General features: G+C 44.1%; 1 protein-coding gene across 3 annotated transcripts in view; it reads left to right on the top strand.

Annotated features, from left to right (window-relative positions):
• The window catches only part of SP4 (Sp4 transcription factor), a 52,800-nt gene that overhangs the window by 8,276 nt on the left and 22,285 nt on the right, over positions 1-22,239 (top strand). The window contains exons 2-5 of one of the 3 annotated variants that reach the window (XM_072854160.1): positions 1,763-2,032; positions 5,485-5,653; positions 18,858-18,958; positions 19,439-20,996. In XM_072854160.1, the coding sequence (XP_072710261.1) occupies positions 18,878-18,958; positions 19,439-20,996 (1,639 nt within the window). In that variant the 5' untranslated portion in view covers positions 1,763-2,032; positions 5,485-5,653; positions 18,858-18,877. Of the gene's footprint in view, positions 1-1,762; positions 2,033-5,484; positions 5,654-17,671; positions 18,186-18,622; positions 18,756-18,857; positions 18,959-19,438; positions 20,997-22,239 lie in introns of those variants that run through there. The other 2 variants (XM_072854159.1, XM_072854162.1) reach the window with 2 other exon arrangements.

The raw sequence follows: 22,239 nt of genomic DNA, 5'->3' as shown, positions 1-22,239 counted from the left end.
CTTTGGCCAGTTTGGCTGTGCCCCCTCCCAGCTTCTTGTGCACCTGGCAGAGCATGGGAAGCTGAAAAGCCCTTGACCAGTGCAAACATTACTTAGCAACAACTAAAACATCAGTGTGTTATCAACATTATTCTCATACTAAAATCCACAACACAGCACTATACCAGCTACTAGGAAGAAAATTAACTCTATCCCAGCCGAAACCAGGACATCCTCAAAAACTTGTTAGGCTTCTGTGAAGAGCTGATGCTGCTAGTGTGTACATTGACAGAATCTCAGAGAACTAAAAATCACCTGTCTTGGGAAATGTGTGAAAGCCTCGTTAAAAAAATATATATATATAATAAAAAGGACATTGCTTGTTGTAAAAAGTCTCCATTACAGTATCTCCAGCTAAATAATTTAAGGACAAAGCTTATCAAACAACTTCTGAAACTTCTTATTGGTTAATTCAGTACCATATTAAATATCATATCAACACAATACATTCATGCTTGTCTAATCATGGTCAGTATTATGCTGGGAGTCACCTGGGGTACAGTCCCACCAGCAGCTCCCCTACCTCTGTCTTCACCCTAACTGACTTAGCAAAAAAAAGCCCTTTGTTTTTTCACTAAACCTACTTGGAGGGTGAAGTGACATTAAACAGGGTGAGCTGATGAAACCATTCCTCGCCACTGAAAAGGAAAACCACTCCTTGTCTTTCCCCTCCTCTGCGTTCCCCAGCACCTACCTGCTCCCACCACATAGGTAGCACCAGGGGACCTCTCTGTGACCTGTTCAGCTCAGTGACCCAGCACACAAGTTCAGAAAAAAGAAAAGAAAAGAGCATATTCTGCTTGAATAGTGAGTTCAGTTGGCTTGGGGAGGGGACTGACGAGTATTAGAGCAAGAAGAGAAGGAGAAAGGACTGTGTGGTCGCCAACAGTGCTTATAGAAGAGAGACTTGCAAGGAGGCCCTCTGAGCACAGGAGGAGCAAGACCTCCTCCTTGTCAGGGAGATGCTAGAAAAGCCCAGAGGCTTATGGAAATGCACCCTGGAAAAATTAATCCTCTGTTTTTTTCAAATGTGTCAGTGTTTACTTGTGTGAGTATTGCCAGGAATAATACCGATGAGAAGGAAGAAAGATGAAATACAGTTGAAAACAGACTGTCTTTGTAAAATCACTGGAACAGTATTAACCTGGGCAAGTGTAAGAACAAAAAAACCACTGCATATGTTCAGCACATGTTTTTCTTTTTTTAATATATTGCTGCTTTCTGACAAGTTTCATCTATTTAATATTTTTTTGTTGTTTCAAGGCTACCTAATAGTATCTGTCTTAAATTCTGGCATTTAAATCTAGTTTTCATTTATTAAATCAAATAATCTGAACGTCCTGAAAAGAATAATTTATTATTATAGCACCAAATAAAAACAAAATATTTTGAATAGAAAATACATTACCTGTAGGATTGGTAAAATAACAACACTTAAATACTGATTTTTCTATATACTCTGCATTTAACCAGTTTTATTAATATAATTTTATTAATAAAAGTTAAAACAAAAAAAAGCGCCAATTATTACATTATGAAAATATAAACAGATTTATTGCGCTAAAACTATATTCTGTAAAGCAAGACTAGTGTGTGTTGTCTATTTTGTCCAGCTTTAATAACTGTAAAGCTTAGATAAAAATAGTAACAAATAATTACATGGTTTTGAAGATCCACCGGGCAACCACCTATATACCAGTCTGAAAGTGGCTTCCTCCAACAGGCCATAAGTGTGATGTTCTTCATGTCTTTCTACCTTGCTGTGCCTGAAGCTGGTTCACGCAAAGCCTGATGATTTCTGTGGGCTACCAATGGACAGCACTTCCAAGCATCCTGAGCGTGCACCCTGAGGTCAACCTTACGACCATTCTCAAGAGGCAATGTCAACGCATCCATGCATGTATCTGCACACCACATATAGGCCTGGGGAAGAGCATGCACAGCTCCAAAGTCCTATTCTGTTACCAGTGATACTTAAAACTCCCAGAACAAGGCATGTCAAAATAAAGCACATTCTATCTACTATATTTTTTGTATGTCACCTGTTAGAAATTCAACTTCTTTGTTCCTTTAGGCTGGTCTCCTACAGCCAGCATAGGAAATTATAAGTCCCATCAAGAATTCCTTTCATGTCAGGGAAAATTCCTTTGGAAAATATTAGTTCCACGCTTTATGAGCTTCCATTTTAAATTTCCTTTCTTAGCCATAAAAAATGCATGCAAACCCCCTCTAAATATCTCCACCAAATTGATTTCATATAAAATAGAGTTACAAAATTTAGAGCCATGATTATATTCATAAATGATCTGAAACGCTGAGAAGTATTTTAACATTAATATAGCAAAGCAAGCCCATAACACAAACACAACAGCATCCTATTTTTTCACAGTTTAGACTTAACTTTAAAACTGATTCTTTTTGTGTGTGTGTGTGTTACATGCTATACATTCCAAATAGGTGCACAGGTTGTCACCACACTGGCTTTCTGAGTAACAACAACGTGTTCTAAAGCAATGCTAAGTTTATCCATGGACTCTCTCTTTTTTTTTTTTTTTCCAGAGGAATGCCTCCACTCTTCTGACTTCAGTCCCTCGGGGCTCCAGCATAACCCAGTATTCCTTAATTTAAGCTTGGTTTTGATGTCATGGATATTATTGTTTTCAAAATTTTACAGCTTTCATTTTCCTTAGTCATAAAAGGCATCACATGCATCAGCAGCTATTTTACATCCTTTCTGCCCTCCTGTGACCTATATCCAAAACTCCCCTTACATGAAAATCTTTCTACACAGTCAACAAAGTACTCCAAACCCAGCTTTAAATGAACTCTTTGTTGCAATCTTAATGAGACAACAAAGTCCAGTAGTAAGGATTACTACTCTTGCCTCTTAGATTGGGCAGGTTTAAGTTCAGTGCCTATTCCACAAAGGCTTTTCTTATCACTTCAGGCAAGTCAGCTAGGAGGATCCAGGCACTTAAGTATCTTTTTTTGAATAAAGAATTTAACATCTCTGTCCTTTGATATCCCAGCTGTACTGGGGGTAATAAAACTCCCTGATTTTAGCAGAGTGTTGTGAGCATAAGTATGTCAAAAATCAGAGGTGTCTCACACATCCTGGAATAAGCATTTAGGGATAAGATCCCCTTTATGAGTCTTGCAGGGCTCTGATAGATTACAATGTGTAGAGTCTTAAGCAATTGTTCAGAATGTATGTATGTAGGTATGTATGTATTTTTTATGAACAGCAGAAAGATCTTGATTAAATTCTGATCCAAAATGGGAATTATGCAAAAAAGGTGCTATACAAAAGTAAGCTATTGCATTATGAATAAAGAAATAGAAGTAATAACTAAATTAAATAGGAAAATTAATACGACAATCAGTGCACTTTTACTATTAAATTAATTAATAAATACTATAAATAGCTTAAGCTTTCCTCAGTGTTCCAATTATGTTTCAACTGTGTATTACCCTATTATCAGTGCTGTATCTGCAGTGAGTGAAGACTTGAATAACATTATCTTCCAGTTTTTGTCTATATTAGTAATTGTAGCAACACTGTTAACCACAGTTTATAGAACCTTACTGACAGGTATTTTCACTGCCTTTGCTTGCAAGGCAGACTGTTCAGCTTCGAGGGATGGTTTCACAACTTCAGTAAGCTGAATGAACACCCCACCACGGCTGATGCACACACTGCTCCCTGCCCTTCCCACCCTTCCTTTCTGTCCCAGCACTAACCCCTCACTCCTGCTGCTCACAGGGTGCCAGCTCCAGAGCTAATGAGGTATTTCTGGGAGCCAGTTTCAGTCTGCAGTGGGCTAGATCAACTTACAGCAAAGCCTGCCTCCTGTCAAGAGCTGGAACAAGGAAGGATGGCGGGGCTTGAGGGGTCAGGAACACGTGGATGAGGAAGAGTGGGAGCAAGGGACTGGGGAATAAGACTTTCTTGGCCACTGAGCTCACTTTCATTCGCTGCTGACTCGTCTTTAGCGTGTTCCTTCACTAAGAGTAAATATAGGCTAAAAAGATCAGAAGGCAGGGCAGCTTTGTTCATGCTAGTGATACTTTTGGTGGTTCTTTTCTGGAGTGTTCAGTATCTGCTGATGAGCCATATCCCAGACCCAGACCTCAGATTTTGGGGTCTTCTGGTGAACTAGAAGACCAGACACTTGGGCTAACAGCAACCTCGACAGGTTCTCCCCAAACTGCAGGCACAGCTAATGGCACAAGTATCCTCTCCCCAGAAGCCAAACAGCAGGATGTGGCAATGATAATCCTCAACTTGTGTGTGTGGCTGGGAGGTACTGGGCTGATCAAGAACCGTTTTTTCTTGAAAACAAATAATAAAATGTCTGTAATAAAAAAAAAGCTGACAGACTTTAGACCTAAATATAGACAGACTTTAGACAATATAAAATGTCCAGCCAAGGAGTTTCTCCAAATTACAGAATACCCTGAGACTTGTAAAACCAGTGGAATAGCAGTGCTTGATCACTCAGTTCAGCTTCTGGCATAAGAGAAATGGCTGGGAGCAAGGCCAAAGAGCATACTGGACCAGCTATTCTCACATGCCATAGTAGCTCTCCAGGGAGCATTACTGTGTTGTACCAGTTAAAGCAGCATTATCTTCTCCTTACAAATATCTGTATCAGCAACATAGTAGACAGAGGATCAACTTTCAAAAATGTTTTGAGAAGTAACGGTGTTTCACCCTTATGGCTTATTTGTAGGCTCATCCACATATTGTATGAAATTCAAATTATATGCTTTAAAACCCCTGTGAGGCCATCACATGTCCTGATGCTGCTGGTATACCATGTGACATGCAGAGTCCTTGTGAGACATCCCTCATTCTGGGCTTAATTCTTCATTATGTATAACTTAAGCTAACTCTGCCCCATGTGGCCTATGAAGAGTAGGACAGACTAATTTCTCCTGTCCACACTTCCTACTTGAGTTTCCCCTCCTAGCACGTCAGTCAACTTGTGCTTATATACAAGCTGAAGTGAAAACCAGCATGGATAAATGTGGAGTTTGGACTTGACACCTGAGCTAAAGTAATAGCCATAAGGTACTCATGGGGGTCATGCTGCCAGCAAAGGCAGCTCAAGGGTCCAAACACAAGCATGCATCTCTTTTCAGCTATGCTACAGTCTCACAGCATGGCTGAGCCTATTATGAAGGAAGGAGGCAAGAAACGACCTCATGATAGCAAGTAAAATTCGTGCAGAGGTATTCTGCTAACCCCACGGTGAAGGAGTGGTTTCATGCCTCTTGTAGCTGATCTCCACTGCTGCCAAAAGGTGCAATTCCAGTCTCTGCATGGCCACATCTTCTCACCTTCCCTTTGCATTGGGGCTGTGCTGCTTCATCAGCACAGGCAGCTGAAACAGCTTGCTGACCTAGCTGAGAAAACACCTCTTTTGTCATTGTTTTTTCCAGTGGGGTTAAGTGAGCTTCTCTGAATCACTGCATGGCCACACAAGCGCTGGTGCTACCACAAGGGAGTCAATGGTGACGCACACCAGAATCGTTCTTTTTGGAAGAGCACCTTCTCAAGTTAGCTAAAGATAGCTGTGAAACCACACAGCTGAATATGAACCCGACGCAGGTAAGTATGCGGCTGTGAATCAGCACATAAAACTAAATGCCTAACCCAGAAGACTTTAATTAGACTACTGTTAATCTAGCACTGCAGTTGCTAATGACTAGTGCTGCAATGACAAGTAAGATTGGTATAGATCACTGTGATTTGCAAGATCATGGCTTTTCTGACTATGAGAGGAGTACTGTCCAGAACAAGCAAACTGAGAGAAAGCATAAATGTTAAATGTTTCTGAAGCCCTTCTGTTACTAACAACGGGAGATTATAAACTCTGGCAAAACAAGAATATTTTTAAAATAAGAGTTGGAACTAAGGAATATGTCCTCTGATACAGGATAGCAGAAGGGATCAAACTGGCATAAGCTCCAGTGTGCCAGTTTTCTGCTTCTAGAGATGCTTTCTGCTTTGTTGTGTTTGTAGCCAGCCCTCTCAGCTTTACAGAGCGACTCTGCAGGAACTTTGCACTAAGCATATGCTGGTCACGTGAAACAGAAGGTGTCAGGTTTGACTTTGGTTATCCCTGTCATTCCCCTTCTCACTCTCCGTTCGAAAGAGGAAAAATAGGTAGTGTCAGCATAGGCATTGGGATCAGGGAATTCTACCTACGGTATAATTTGTTGTCAAACTGACAAAATAGTTTAGCTGCTCGGAGCCAAATCTTGCATCTGCACCACGGTGTGATTACAGCAGCCACTGCCCAGCTGTTTTCTGCCCTTACCTGTCCCTAGTGATTGAATGCATACGTTCCCACAGAGGGAGACTTAATGGCACCCAAAGAGTTTGGCTCTCCATGCATGCTCTTTAGTCATCTCAGCTAGGCACCAGAGCAGTGCTTACTCCAGAGCTGTGAGGTGCCCTTGTGAAGCTTGAGGGCAGACTTCACTCCAGTGAGAATAGCTCCAATTTTTAAATATGTAAAATATACACATTTAAACAGAAAGCTCATATATCTTTCTCTTAATTATCTTTTAATTATTATTTTTCCAGTAGGTAAAGAGAGAAATTATTTCCATATTATATTTTATGTTGAGCTTAGTCAGTTGTTTGGCAAGTTCAATGTTTCATTGTAGAAAAAAATACCAAAATACAAAAGCTATCTCTCACTATCTAGTAACTGAATTTTGCAGTGCTCATACATTTGCCATTGCAAATATGTATTTCAGCAGGAAACCACATGAGATGAATTAGATTTCCTGTTCAGCTTAGAGAGTAGCAGAAGGCTATTGATGCATCTAGCTAGTTCAGAGCTGTTACCTACCGTTACAGGAGATACAACTCTGACATTAAAACTCTTCAGTTGTTCTTCATCTGAAGACTAAGGTGAATGGGCTACATGGTGTCAGATTAGTTGTGCCCACTTCTGTAAGCTGCTTGTTGCAACATGCAGCTACTGAGACAGCAAAGTAAAATAAATTTGCAGCCTAGGAAAGCTGTCTTTGATGTCAGGCAACTGTGCCCGTGCTGTAAAATAAAAATTTAAACATACAGCTATAAATTAAGGTGCTCTGCTAAGTCAGATGGAGAGCTGTTCATGGCCACATTCTTTTGCCAAGCAGAAAAGGTTGAACTCTCCTATTTCTTAGCAACAGCTTCTTATAGCATCACATAATTCCAAGGAGTATCCAAAAGCAATTTCCTTTTTTCTCTCACATAATAACTAAAACTTGATGAAAAGAGAAGACTTTTGTTATGATTTAGAATGTGACTTTTAACACTTTGGAGGTGAATCTTAGCAATCTGCATGAAGCTCTTTATAAAACAGAAAGCACTTTTCACATTTCCATCATAATTCAACTCAAAACCAAGATAAAAAAAAGTGAAAAGAAATACGACCAGGTAAAATGGCAGTCACCAGTTTGTTGACATTTTTTTCCTTAAAACAGAAGAAAGAACAGACTCAGGTAATCATTGGACCTCCCACAACCCATAATATCAAGTGGGGATAGCTTTGCTTACAAGACCAACAGTAAATAGGTGCTTTCCAGAGAGGTTTAAATTTCACTAACAGAAATCAGTTACATTTGAAAGGTTCCAACTGTATTTTTAATTTTTTTAGTGTCTGGAGTCCCATCTGTGGCAGAAGAGTCATTCTGTGTTAGGTTGTGTGATAAAGTTCACCTGAACACCCACAAAGGAGCTGAGGGAGAGACCGTGGCAGGAGGGGAACCCCAGGCCCATCACAGGAGCCATCAGCCCACTGAAGACCCACCTCCACAAGCCCAGAGGAGCACAGGGACGCAGAGTGACAGGCAGGGACCTGAACCAAGGACAGACGAGGAATGAACAACTTGTCCAGGCCCCCCCACGGGCTGTCCCAGCAGAGCCTCAGCCCCAGTGTCCAGGTGAAAAACCCATCACGATGAGGCACTGCAAGTGAGCAGCTCTCTGGGTCACCTTTCGGACCAAGGAGGGTTGCTGCCCAGGGGTAGGATACATCATGGGATGCAGGAGAAAAGCAGTTTGCGATCACACAGGACTTACTATGGGATGTTTAGGGGAGGAACCAAAGGCAGGAAAAGGGAGAGGTTTAGGTGATTTGGGGAGGAACAAGAGCGGGAAAATTGAGGGGTAAGGGGATAAAAAGGGTCGGTCACATGTAAATACTGTGTATTTCAGTATTTCTAGATCTCACTGCCTGTATCCTAACATTTTGTTCACCTTTTTAACTCCTTTTGCCTACTGACTTATTGCCAGTCAACCTTCAAGTAAGCAATTTGGCAACCAGTACTTTATGGTAATGTAGTTTTGGTAAAGAAAATTAGTAAGTATTTAAATAGCTTCTTATGATAACCTTTGGCAATATTTAGAAGGAAAAGTCTGTTAAAGTTACAAAGACTACTAATACACTGGTCATACATTTTTATTTCTGATAAGTTATTCTACTTTATTCTTTTCTGTGTTGTAAATTTTGTCTTTAACAATGTTTACCTAGTTTACCTCTTATTAAACCAAGAGTCAAATATTCATTTTAAGCACAGAGCTGTGATTACTACGTTCACTCCTTATCTAAATATTTACCTCAGAAATTTTCTGTGGAGTGGTTCTAGAATTAACACATTCGTAACACCTCCTTGCCATCACTGTCTTCAAGAATTCATGGAAGATGGGTGAGTCTGAATAGAGGAGAATATAATATTATCTTCAGAAAGAAAGGAGGAATCAGCAGTCAACATAATTTCAACATCAAGAACAATACTCTAATACAGGCACATTAAAAGCACCTGGAGGCTCAGTGAAAAAGAAACAGCCAGCAAAGATTTGTTGCAAACAAGTTTGTTAAACTGCTGTATTTTCCTTCTTTAACAGACCACCTGGTCTGCAGTGAAAGAGGCAGTAGAAGTGATGTGTAACAACTTCAGGGAGTCTTTGGGCACTGTCTTACATGACATTCTCATAGACAGCTTACAGAAATATTTTGTTCTGGGCTAAATTGCTACACAGTGGGTGCACAGTTGCTTGCCAAAAATACTCCAAGACTTATCTATATTGTGTTTTCAAACAAAAAGTATATATAATATAGAATTCTGCTGGGGTCTATCCAAGATCTTATACAATGCAACATTTTCATTCATGACTTGGATGATGGAACAGAGAGCACACTTGCAAAATTTGCACATGATGCCAAAGTAGAAGAGGTTGCAAGGGAGCTGAAGGATTAGAATTCAAAATGACTTTGATAAATGGGAGAAGTGGTCTGTAATCAATAAGATGAAACTCAATAAACACAAGTATCAAGTACTATATTGAGGCAAGAAAAAAATCAAATGCATAAATACAAAATGGAGAATAGTAACAGCACTGTAGAAAGAGACCTGCATGTTACAGTAAACCACATATTGAATATGAGTCAACAATATGATGCGGATACAAAAATAGAAAAACTCATCCTGGGACATTTTAATAGATGCGTCATATGCAAGACAGTGTTAGAAATAGTTTTTCTTAACTCACCTCAGCAGTCTTAGTTTGGTGTAGTTTAATAGGACAGTACAGGAAGATGTTTTAAAAAAAGGGAGGTTTAAAAGATGGAGAATGATTGAAAAAGGGAAAGGATATATTTGCTTTAAAAAATAAAGGCTGATGGCAGGTGTGGAGGTGATATGATAACAACCTTCCAATATGTAGAAGGTTCTCATAAGCAGGGATCCCATTGATCTTCATGACACTGAGGACAAGATAAAACCTAACTGGCTTCAATTGCAGCAGGAAAGGTTTAGGCTAAGATAAGAAAAACTTCTAACTCTAAGGATAGCTATGGACAGAAATAGGTCACCTAAAGATGTGGTACAATCTCTACCATTCAGGTTTCTAAGAACAGGTTAGAAAAATGCTCATCAGAGATTCTCCGTTCCTTGGAGCAAGAGGCAAACAGTATGAGCTCCTGCAGTTTTTTTTATTCTAGCTACTGTTGTTACAGTATCAAAGAAACAGAAACTTGTAACTTAAATTAGCTTTTTTATTTTAATACTAAATATTTTCACGCCCATTTCTGACAGTGACTTGCCTTTCTTATCTGCAAAAAGAAACTCATGCCCTGGTGGTCTGATCCTTGTAAGTAGTAACATCTGCAGAGAGGTTAGATCTGCTGCTGCCTTTGATCCATTCTCTCAAGACAGGTTAACGCGTCTCTTGATGCCTGCAGGTCTTTGATTCCAAATATTTATCTTCTTTCAGATTTATTTCTGGCCACTTGAATTTTACGTTTCCCCACAGAGCCCCTCTGATACGCACATCAGCTACAGAATTCAGCTGCCACTGTTCATGACGCTTCCTCCTGGCATCACTGGGGCTGCTGTTAATTCTTGGTAGACTTATTTATTACTGGAATAAATTATCTAATGTAACATGTTTGTTGATTTTACTATTCTACTGTGGTGTATTTAAATAGTTACCAAGTTCATTTTAAAGTTCATTTCATTTTAATATTTTGCCTTTGGTTTCATGGTTTTATGCCTTTGGACACTTTCTGCAGTTAAGATCACTACACTAATCTTCACTATCTTGCAGCTACTGTGACAGAGGGAGTCAGCTGTAATTACTTCTTAAATCAGATCTCGTTTGTTACTTAGGACTAAATCTCTTGTGCACCAGCAAAGCTACCTACTGCTTAAAGCACTCATTTGTGGTAACAAGAATTTGCTACTCTTAGCTATATCCTTCAGCGGCATTTGAGCCACTAATCCTGGGTACTTGAAATGATCTATTACTACTAGTTTACTTCCATTTGTACCCTTCCTTGTGCACTTCTTTTACAAGGGTCATTCTTTTACCACAAAACACACTGAGACTTTGATCTAGATAAAAATGGAATCTATGGCTCATGTTCTCAGTTCTCTCACCTCAGAAATTTCATTAAAGTAAAACTGTATCATATTGAAGAGTCAAGATTAGAAAATATATCTAAGACTATGGAATGTGCTTGTTTTATCAGTTTTCTTTTCTATTAGAGTTTAGGGGTAAAAATTCAACCTCACATTCTCCCATATACTTGCTACACTTGTAGACTTGAATTTCCAGGTATATTAATTGATTTTCTCAAACAAGAACCAGTGTTGTTATTGACAGATCTCTCATGCAGCTTTTTTTACATTTATTAATACAAGATTTGTCCAGAACTGAGTCACTGGTAGCATGTACAAAATTTGGATCACAAATTGCAAATTACACAGAGCATAGGATATCCTGCTTAGGCCTACGTCTATTATAGGCATGTTAACAAGTATCCTAGTTTGTAGTGCATCCCACTTTCCCATCCTCTGGTACTTTGAAAGCTGCAAGCCCTGTTTCACTGCAGGGAATAGGGGAGAGGGATCATGATTCTGTCTTTGAAGTACCCAACAGCTTTAAAAAACTCATATAAAACACCACGGACCTGTCACCACACCCACCATCAGAGCCTCTCCATTTTTGCAAGATGAACTGAGCAAGAAGCACATATCTGGGCATGGCAGCAGTGCTTTCAGTGGCAGTGCAGATGCATGCAGACTTCCTGAGCCAGAAGTGTTGTTTCCTGCACACAATGGGCCACATAAAACGAAACTGCAAAGTTGGAGTTACATCAGGCACGACTTTCTGGGTAGTCAGATATTGTCACTGATGACAAAGACAGGATCCCTTTGAGCATCATGTCTGGCTCTGTCAGAAGAATTCTGCAAAAGCAGGTGGGGTGGCTCAGCAGCGAAATGACATTTCTAGAATGGGAAGTACAATATTAACGGTAGATTTGTGATAAGTTCAGCTCTTATTTGGTGAGATAATGACTAGTATAAGTGTGTTGTTGAACAAGTAGAGGAGGATAACTAGTCATGTGAAGACCCAAAGCATAATTCTACTATATCAGTGCTCTGGCAGCATGTTGGGACTGGAAAATCAACAGCAAACAAGGTTATTTAGGAAATGAAAACAACCATTTTGATGAGAAGTGGTAGCAGACTTTTCTTGGATACTTTCTCAGCTGCATTAGGGTCACTGAAGGGGAAAAAATACTCTCCACGTATTCAGGTCTCCATGCTCTAGATCAAAAGGAAGGAGTAATTGTGTTGCAAGCTGTTGTAGATAACCATGGAAGACAAAGCCAGTGTCGGGTGATTTAGCAAGGTACGTGATGTCTGTGTGTTCCACAGCTCTCTCCTGGCCATGCTGACAGAGGCAGGCTATGGTCCCCCAAGTTCCCAGCACGCTGAGATCAACAGACTGACCCATCAAGAGCCACTGGTGACTGTACCTGCACCCCAACATCCAAGCTCATGAGCTCATCCATTGGCAATCTCCACTGAAACCTTTTCAACTACTGCTTAAGTTGCTGTCAAATGGTAGCTGGATGTGTGTGCCTGTCCGGCTCAAAGAAAAATCATTGATCTTCTGTCAGACTTGATTCTACCCATAGCTTTCCTACCATTTTTTTACATATTTAACAGTATCTATCTCCTAATCATGAGGAAGTGCATCCCAAGGTTTTTCCCTCCCTACTTAATTTAGCACTGATGATGGTAGATTATGTCACATACTTAGCAATGGGGGCTCTCTGGCTTGGGAGAAAGGAGAAGGCAAGATGTCTGCAGAGACGCAGATCTGTCAGAAGTTAGGGACAGGAGGAGAGAAGCCAAAGACACTTCATAACAATGACAAGTACAGTCAAATAGCTCTTTGAGTTCAAACAGACTTTGAGCAAGACTTTATTTTACTTTTCAAATTTGCAATAGGTCAAGCATAGAAAAGTGTACAGAAGAGAATGATCACTCCCTTAAGGTATGCACATCACCTTCATGCTGGGTGACATGATTCTGGGTGGTGAAAAAGCACATCTTTGACTAAGCCAGGGAAAGCCCATCAATGAATGTGCTGAAGTTGCTGTCCATGCTGTGTCCTTGGACATGCTGAAGTCCTGGATTGCAGCTGTGACCTGTTACTGTGACAAGGAATGAAGTCTGATGTCTTGAGTAATATCAAGTGGGTTCCGCTTTTCTATCCTAAGCTTATTTTTACAATGTCTAACACAATGTCACCCAATGGTCAGAGTTGGTATGGTAACAGGGTGGGGAGTGCATGGGCCCTGTCTAGAGTCATGTTATTGCATAAATTCTGTTCGGAATAACTAAATGCTTGATTCAGTGTCTGAGACATACCTGTTTTCTCATAATTACTGTCACATAGTTACGACATGACAAAATCCTAGGAGAGCACAGGTGAGTGAGAAGCAGGTGCAATGTGTATAGATGCGGTAGAAGGGAAGGGGAGCTTTGTGTTTCAGGCTTGGACAAGTTAGGGCCATGGCAGGCAGAACTGCATAGTTCATTTTTACCATTGGTCTTCCTGGAGGCAGGATTCTTAACCCAGTCCTGCGCTGTTTGAGGTTTCCCAGGCTGATGTATTTGCAAAGAAATGACACTACAGAAGAATTCATGCCTTGAGTTCCCATGGTGTTGTCGATAGATGTTTTCCACAGAATCCAAGCAGGTCAAATACCTCTGACTTGGTCCACTTGGGATCATGTTGAACAATGCCTAAGGAGCGTGCTTGCCAAGTACACGATTTCCACAGTGGCTCTGGTCCAGGCTCTGTCTGATCAGTAATGCTATGCCGTCACCAAGTTCTTCAAAGCTGCTGTTGTTGGAGTCGAGACAGTTTACAACAAAACACCGGACTCCAGCAAGGGCCCAAATAAAAGAGGAAAAATATGCACCCAAACCTGCATGTACACAGGGAAAGCGATTTATTGGAAACATTTGGGTTCCAAGACAAAGCAGCATCAAGAGCAGAAAGGGAGCACGAAAGGATTGGCAAAAGAGCCTTTGGGCTGGCAAAGAAGGTTCATTCAGAAATGTGGATATCTGATACCTGATCTTGCATAATCCTGCCAGATAAAAATTATTCCTTCATTTGTTTATTTATATATTCTTACCCCCACCCCCTCCTTCAGCCAAACAGAGTGGTGTTATACTAGTTCAACATCTTGTGTCTAAGGGCTGCAGCATTTTTAATCTAATACTAGCTAGCCTACAACCAGATTCACAGCTTTGTGAAGCCACCGTCTAACTACTGACTCTGCTGTTTACAGCTGCTGGCCTCTAAGCCCTCTCTGTCCAAACACAACCTATGTAAGTGCTGGCAGATAGTAGAGAGGGTAACCAATGAAACTGGAGCATGCAGCCAGCTGTCTCTCCCTCCCCCTTCACGCCCCCTCTTTTTTTTTCTTTGTAAAGATATTTAGGTGTTGCTCTGTTCAGCATTACAAGCCTCACTGTGCTCAGTAGAGCAATGCCTAAAAATGTTCAAAAATATTAGTCAGTGTGTTAGGTGAAAAACCAATGAACGCTAAGGATAGCTTAGAGAGCAAGCCAGAAGTGACACAAAAGAAGATATAAGATAGTTTGGGAGCTTAAAAAGGAGGGGCCGGGGGGGGGGGGGAGGGGTGAGAAATGCAAAACACAGGTGGGGAATTTCAGTGGAACAATATTTTTGAGGTGGAGAAAAGAGTGGGTATTAGAACCAAGAAAGAAAGTAGCAAAAAATAATGGGACAAGCAAGATCCAGGGAAGTAACTTCACAGAGGAAAAAGCTGGAGAAAATAAAGAAAATCAAATCAGGGTAATAAGGAATGTCATCAAAAGATCAGAAAACGATAAATGAAATGTAGAAGAACCGATAAACAAGAGAGACAGAAAACTGCACATATGGATACAGAGAAAGGATAATTAAAATATTAAAAACAGGGAGCTAAACTCTTCATAATTAAACAAAATATATATACACTATGAGAGATGCCAAGCAGTAGAGACTCAGCACTAAGTGGATTTTCTTACTTTGGGCTGTTGTGCAAACCAGCCACCCTCATGTGATACTATGCCTGAGCTACGTCTTGCCAGAAACCTCGCATTTTGGTGGGTCTCTGCTCACCCACGCATTTCCATGCTGTGCTCTCTTCCTGGTTGTTGACACACTTTTAAAATTCTGAGCCTGAAAGAAGGTGGTGATGAAAACTTTTTACTTAATTTTTCCCTATTTCTGTTACTTTTCTTTCATCCATTCCAACAGCAGTTGGGACTCCTGTGTCAACAAATATACATCCTCAGACCTAATCCTACTTCCATGTAACTCAACAAGTGACTTCTGCTGACTTCTGTGAGAGCCCACAGAGAGCAACCAGTATCAGGGTGCAGAGGGTAGGTACTGGTTCATGTGGGGATGATGCTGAAAGAGGCAGGCTCAGAAAGCTTAAGTTGGCAGAAAGAATTTGAACAAGAGTGACATTTGGAATTTGGGAAAGAGTAGGTGGTATAGGACTAACTGTGGATGGTAAAAATATATAAAAATGATGATGCCCCTACTGAAACCACCTACACCACCACCATCTTTTATCTGTCACTTCAATCCCTCGCTGAGCTGAGACAGAGCTTTTACTCTTTGCACCCTAGAGCCAGATTTTCAAAAGCACTACAGCCTCAGATCCAGTGGAATCCAGTGAAAGTTTAAAAGCTCCCATAGGACTTAAAACACCTGTCTCTCACTAAAAAAATGGCCTTGCTAATACATTTGCCCATTCTTCACGCAACCTCTTATTCAGGAGGTGCTCTCTACTCCGCCTCTCAGAGCCCTGAGCACACGGGCAGGCTGCGGTGCCCTGACCACCCTTGCTCAGAACCCCTGCCCACTGCCCAGGGGCTGGAGCTCCGCCAGAGCTCAGACCTGGCCCCAGATCCAGCCCTGTGGTGGAGGTGGCCCCGTCTCCTGCTCCTCTGACGACCGCTGGACCATTGGCAGGTCTTGTCACCACCCCAGCCCTGCTCAGACATGGGGGACAGCGCCTTGCCCACGAGGGCACTGCCCTGCCGGGCTGGGGTCTCCTCGGCAGCCAGCTCCCTCCTGGGGCAGCCCCGCTCTTCCCGCTCCCCGGCACTGCCTAGGAGAAGGCCCTGAGATCTGGCTGAGCTGTAAACTGTGAGATATTACCATTTGCTTATCTGAACGCAATTTATTCAGCATTTGTAAGGTCATTTTCTGGTGCACCTACTTGTGACCTGTGTGTTCTGACTGTGTATGCCTGGTAACAGCCTGCGCCACGTTTATTTCTGATCATTTTCTTCCTCTACAATGGACAAGCCTGGTATTTCTACATTTCCTGTCTTCCAGAGGGTGTCCTGGAGGCCTGGGATGGAGATTGAAGGCATCCTCATCTCTTTGAAGGATGAAACTGTTGAACAGCTGGTATTTTTGTCACTGACATGGTTAGTAGGTGCTCTGTATTACTTCACAAAGAATTTGGGCATGTAGTATAGAAAATTTGAACCGACAGAACAGCAAACGTGTACCACTACAAGCAAATTTCTTCCAAATCTGAATGGGATTAACGTGCTTTGCCATGCTGCCAGTTTTTGCAGATCCACCATTTCTTGCACCACACCACAGCCACAACCAGTTTCGGCTTACCCAGCTGTCTTTCCAAACCAGTCAGGCTGAGTGAGCAACACCACCGGCCTGCTCCCACAGGGAACGGGCAGTGCAAGAACCAGAGGAAATCAACTGCACAACCATAATTTATCTGGTTTTAATGCAACGACCACCAGCCTGGCCCAGCACAGGCTGCTGGGGGCTGATTCCCGCTCTGCGAATCGCAGCGAGGCTACGCAAAGGGCTGAGATGACCCGACCCGACCCGACCCGACGCCCCGCTCCCCCCGCCCGTCCTAGGCGGCCGCGCCAGCCCGGCCCGGCGGCTGACGGCGCCCAACGGCACCTGCCGGGGACAGCGCCCCCCGCCCTCTCTGCGCATGCGCTACCGCCGCGCTGCGCGCCCCGAGCCCGCGCCGTGGCCCCCGCCCAGAACTACATATCCCGGCGTGCCGCGCGCGCCCGCCACCGCGGCTGCGCCAATGGGGAGGGAGGAGGCCAGTTCCCGCCCCCTCGCCCCCGGCTGCGGGAAATATCCCCAGCAGGTGTGGAAGAAATCCCTGGGCCGCCCTTCCCCCGCCTCCCTCTGAGCCGGGCGCGCAGGCAGAGGGTTGGCTCGGAAGGCTGTTACAAAGGAGTAGCGGAGCGAGGGGGAGGGAATAGGCCCCGGCTTCCGTTTGGAAACCACGGGGGTCTCTCCTCTTCCCTCTCCGGCCGGGCTGGGGAAGGCGGGGGGGGTGGGTCGCCAGCGGGGTACGGCGCGGAGGGAGGGAGGGAGGGAGGGAGCCGCGCCCCAGGGGAAGCTGCGGCGCCGCTTCCCGCGCGCTGTCAGTTACGAGCGCGCGAGGCGGGCAGGTGCCGGCGGGTTGGCCAGCTCCGCGCTGGGCTCCGCCCGCCCCTCGCCGGATTCGTTGGCGGCCGGCGCGCGCGCGCCGTCAATCATCGCCCGAGCCGCGGCGGGCCGCGGGCAGCCCGAGGGCTACGGCTCGGCCGGGCCCCGCCCCGCGGCGGCCGGGCCCCGCCCTTCGCCTGCCCTCCCCTCGCGCTGTCAAGAGCGGCACGAGCGCGGGAGCCGGGGCCGCCCGCCCGCCCCCACCCCGAAGCGCGCGCGCCTCGGCAGCCACGCCCCCTCCCGCCCGGCGCGCGGCACGGGCGGCCCGAAGACGAGGAGGAGGAGGAAGACGAGGGCCCGTCGCCTGCCCCGCTGCCTGCCGGGGCCGGGCTCGCGGGGCGCCGCGTCCCGCCCCCGACCCGCCTCCTCTGCCTCCGGCGTGGGGAGCCGGGCTGAGGCGGAGAGGGGCGGCCGAGAGGCTGGCGGCTGGGCTCGGTTTCCTGCTCAGTGGGCGTCAGTTGGGCCCCGGCGAGCCCCGCCCCCGCCGCCGCTCGCCCTCCCTCCCCCTCGCCGCCCGGCCGCCCGCAGCTGTCACTCAAGGCGGCGGGCTGAGGCCGGCGGCGGCGGCGGGCGGAGAGAGAGGCAGCTACGCCACAGCCCAGCGGCGGCCATTCGTGGAAAAATAGGCCGTCCCGCTCCTCCCAGCTCCGGCTGCGACCGGCCTTCTCCCCGCTACCCCCACCCCACCCTCCGCCTCCTCCTCCTCCTTCTCCTCCCCCCTAGAGCGGCGCCTCAGCGGGGCATTAATGCGGGATGAGCGGTATGTAACCCCCTCCCTCTCTCCCTCCTGTGCACACCCCTCCCTCCCTCCGCTCCTCCCTCCACCCTTCATCCCCCCTCTATCCCGCCCTCCCGGGTTCCCCCTTTTCTCCCCTGCTTCTCCCCCTTCTTACCCCGCTCTTCTCTTGCTGCCCCTCCACCCATCCGTGCCGCTTCCTCTTATGCCCCCTTTCTTCTCTTCCTCCCCTGCCTGCCCCTCCGACTTGCCTCCTCCGTACCTCCCTCCTCCATTCCCCCTTTCTTCGCTAACCCTCCCTCCTGTGCACATCCCTCCCTCTTTCATTCCTCTTTTCCTCCCTCTTTCCCTCCCATGCACAACCCCTCTCCTGGCCCTAAAGCATCGACGGCCACTGAGTGGCCGTCGATGCTTTAGGGGGCAGGAGGAGGAGGAGGGTTGTGGGTGGTTTTTTCCTGCTGTCTCTGGGAGAGGAAACCAAACCTCCCCTTTCTGGGTGTTAACTCTCCAGCCCCCATGGGTTGGGTTTCAAACCACGTTTCTTAGGACTCGTTCTTTTGTAATAATGATTTGCACTGTTGTTTTTATGGAGAGGTAAAGGCGACAAGCTGGGAACCAAAAAGGATATGCTTGTAGGATTTGTTATTGTATAAATGAAAGTGAATAATTAACCTGTTACACTTGATATTTTTGCAGATCAAAAGAAGGAGGAAACTATGCCCACAGAGGGAGAGAAATCTCCCGAGGCAGAGAATAACAACAATAATAATAAAAAGGGGAAAACTGGAGGCTCACAGGTAAAAGACACACACCCAAACAGGGAAGTGCCCAAACTATTAGCATTTAAAATGAAATGTTCAGCTAACAGCATTTTCCTGCTCAGGGCATCTTTCTTTGGGTTGGATGAAACATAGTTGGTTGGGTGCAATATTTTTACTGCCTGGACATGTTTTTTTGATTGCATTTTGCAGTGATCAGCTGCTTTCCATGTAACAGAAGCATTTTTTAAATTTTTCTTTATTTTAGGGGGAGGCGGGGAAAGACTGGATTGAGGATGTGGTTGAGGTCCTGGCTGTCACATATTCCTTGATAATTGGGGGCTTTATGTTTAAAGATTATTTACAGAAATACATACTTCCTTATTCAGAGCTGTATCACTGGTCTCTATGCAGAAGCACTTTTTTCCTTCTTCCTGTGTAAACCTTAATGCTTACTTCTGATGGTTCATACCCATGCTCTTCTTCTGAATCTGTTCTGTTTTCTCTCTTTATGGATAGGATTCTCAGCCTTCACCTCTCGCTTTGCTGGCAGCCACTTGCAGCAAAATAGGAACTCCTGGTGAGAATCAAGGAACTGGGCAGCAGCAGATTATTATAGATCCGAATCAAGGTTTGGTGCAGCTTCAGAATCAGCCACAGCAGTTAGAATTGGTAACAACTCAGCTTGCTGGAAACGCTTGGCAGCTTGTTGCTGCTGCTCCTTCTGCTTCAAAAGAAAATAATGTTGCTCAGCAAGGATCTTCTGTTGCCTCGAGTGCAGCAAGTCCCTCCAGCAGTAACAATGGAAATACATCTCCTTCAAAAACCAAATCGGGCAATTCTTCTGCAACAACCCCTGGACAATTCCAAGTCATTCAAGTACAAAATCCAAGCGGCAGTGTCCAATACCAAGTGATCCCACAGATTCAGACAACAGAAGGTCAACAACTTCAGATCAATCCATCTAATGCTACTGGTCTACAAGACATACAGGGTCAAATTCAGCTTATTCCTGCAGGGAATAATCAAGCTATCCTCACAACTGCAAATAGGACAGCTTCGGGGAATGTTATTGCTCAAAACCTAGCAAATCAGACAGTTCCAGTCCAAATTAGGCCTGGTGTTTCCATACCACTGCAACTGCAAACTATTCCTGGTACTCAGGCGCAAGTTGTAACAACGTTACCTATAAACATTGGTGGGGTAACCCTAGCATTGCCCGTGATAAACAATGTGGCAGCTGGAGGAGGTTCGGGTCAAGTTGGCCAGTCTACTGAGAGTGGAGTTTCCAACGGAAATCAGCTAGCATCTACGCCAGTCACTTCTGCCTCTGTTAGTACAATGCCAGAGTCTCCTTCCTCATCTTCCACCTCTACGACCACTGCCTCAACATCTCTGACTAGCAGTGACACGCTAGTAAGCTCTGCAGAAACAGGACAGTACACAAGCACAGCAGGCAGCAGTTCAGAGCAGGCGACTGAAGAACCTCAAACAACTGCTACAGACTCCGAAGCCCAGAGCTCCAGTCAGCTTCAGTCCAATGGACTACAGAACGTCCAGGATCAGTCAGGTTCCCTTCAGCAGGTCCAAATTGTAGGTCAGCCTATTCTGCAGCAGATACAGATCCAGCAGCCTCAACAGCAGATTATTCAGGCCATTCCTCCACAGTCATTTCAGCTCCAGTCAGGGCAGACTATACAGACCATCCAGCAGCAGCCTTTGCAGAACGTTCAGCTGCAGGCAGTGAGTCCAACTCAGGTGCTCATCAGGGCTCCAACTTTAACACCATCAGGGCAGATCAGCTGGCAAACTGTACAGGTTCAGAATCTGCAAAGCCTTTCAAATCTTCAGGTTCAAAATGCTGGGTTACCGCAACAACTAACCATTACCCCTGTGTCTTCAAGTGGTGGCACAACCATTGCCCAGATTGCACCAGTGGCTGTTGCTGGTACCCCCATCACTCTGAACGCTGCCCAGCTTGCTTCAGTACCTAATCTTCAAACAGTAAGTGTTGCCAACCTGGGTGCTGCAGGTGTTCAAGTTCAAGGAGTTCCTGTTACCATTACCAGTGTTGCGGGTGAGTGGTCTGACAAAGTTTTGGGTTTGTTTTGTTTTGGTTTTTTTTTTTTTTACTATTGCAAGAATACCAGACAGTTTTAAATTAATACTTTTTTCAGGATTTTCTGTAATAAATGTTAAACCCTTAACTGAGGAAATACCTTATACTTATCACTAAAATTCAGGTTTTAAAATAGCTGACACTTCTCCTGAACATTGAGCTAATATTACCAGTTGCGTCAACTGAAATTGAACTATTTGTATTTGATAAACTATCCTTAAATGATGCTGTTCTCCATCTTATTAAGGACTTGTAGGCTTCGAGAGTGAACGTGAGACTTTACTGTTAGAGCTCTGATATGTTTAAAAAACAACAACAAAAAGCTTTTTCCAACGAGGCAGTATTCCCAATCTCTGCATGGGGGATGTAGGATGATAAAAGTGACGGTATGTGAACTGGGGTATCTTGTGTCATGGCGTGCATTTGTATGGAATTATTTGTTGTATTCCAAACTAGCTCCTAAAGTTGTTCCCTTAAAAGATTGAGTTCTGCAAAGAGATTGAGTGGAATAAGTTAAGCTTGTGCACAGCATAGTTCCTGTGACTTGTCTTCTTAAAAAAAATAAAAACAACTGGCAACTGTACCTCAGTACTTGCTGATGAACTTTTGATATGTATTATGAAATGCCTGTTTAGTTATGCTGGTCTAATAGTTGGGAAAGTAGCTATTAAAAGGCTCTAGCCTGGATAACAGAGCTTAGTTCTAAAGTAAATTCTGTGCGAGGTCTCTGCAGTGTCCAAGAAGGGCAACTTATATATAAGTTGCAAACTTTTAACATTTCAGGTAAAACTTGATTTAGGGGTTCTCTCTGCCAGTCCGATAACTGCTTACATGAGCTTGGTTTTATTTCATACAAGTAAAAGTCTTCTGTTGTAGTAGCTACAATAAACTCTTAAGAGCAACCCGACTATAGATACAGGTTTTTAGTATAAAACTGTAAGAGAAAACTCACGTTTAACTACTGTCCAGTCTGCATAAACAAACGTTAGTATCATATTGAATCTTAATCTTTTTTTTAATAATCATATGCTAAGATGAGAAATGTTTAACCAGGCAAAGGATTGTTCCCTTTAGTTGAAACATTTTTGAGGAGATTAAACATAGTTTGATAATAAATTTGCCATTGGGAGAACTTCATCTGCTATGGTACTCTTCGGCACTTGATGCCATGTTGAAATACTAAGAGCTGGTTTGGATGCAT

Source organism: Ciconia boyciana, chromosome 2 (assembly GCF_034638445.1).
Source record: "Ciconia boyciana chromosome 2, ASM3463844v1, whole genome shotgun sequence".
Lineage (NCBI taxonomy): Eukaryota > Metazoa > Chordata > Aves > Ciconiiformes > Ciconiidae > Ciconia > Ciconia boyciana.
Note: the sequence above shows the minus strand (reverse complement) of the source record. Positions and strands in the feature narration are given on the sequence as shown.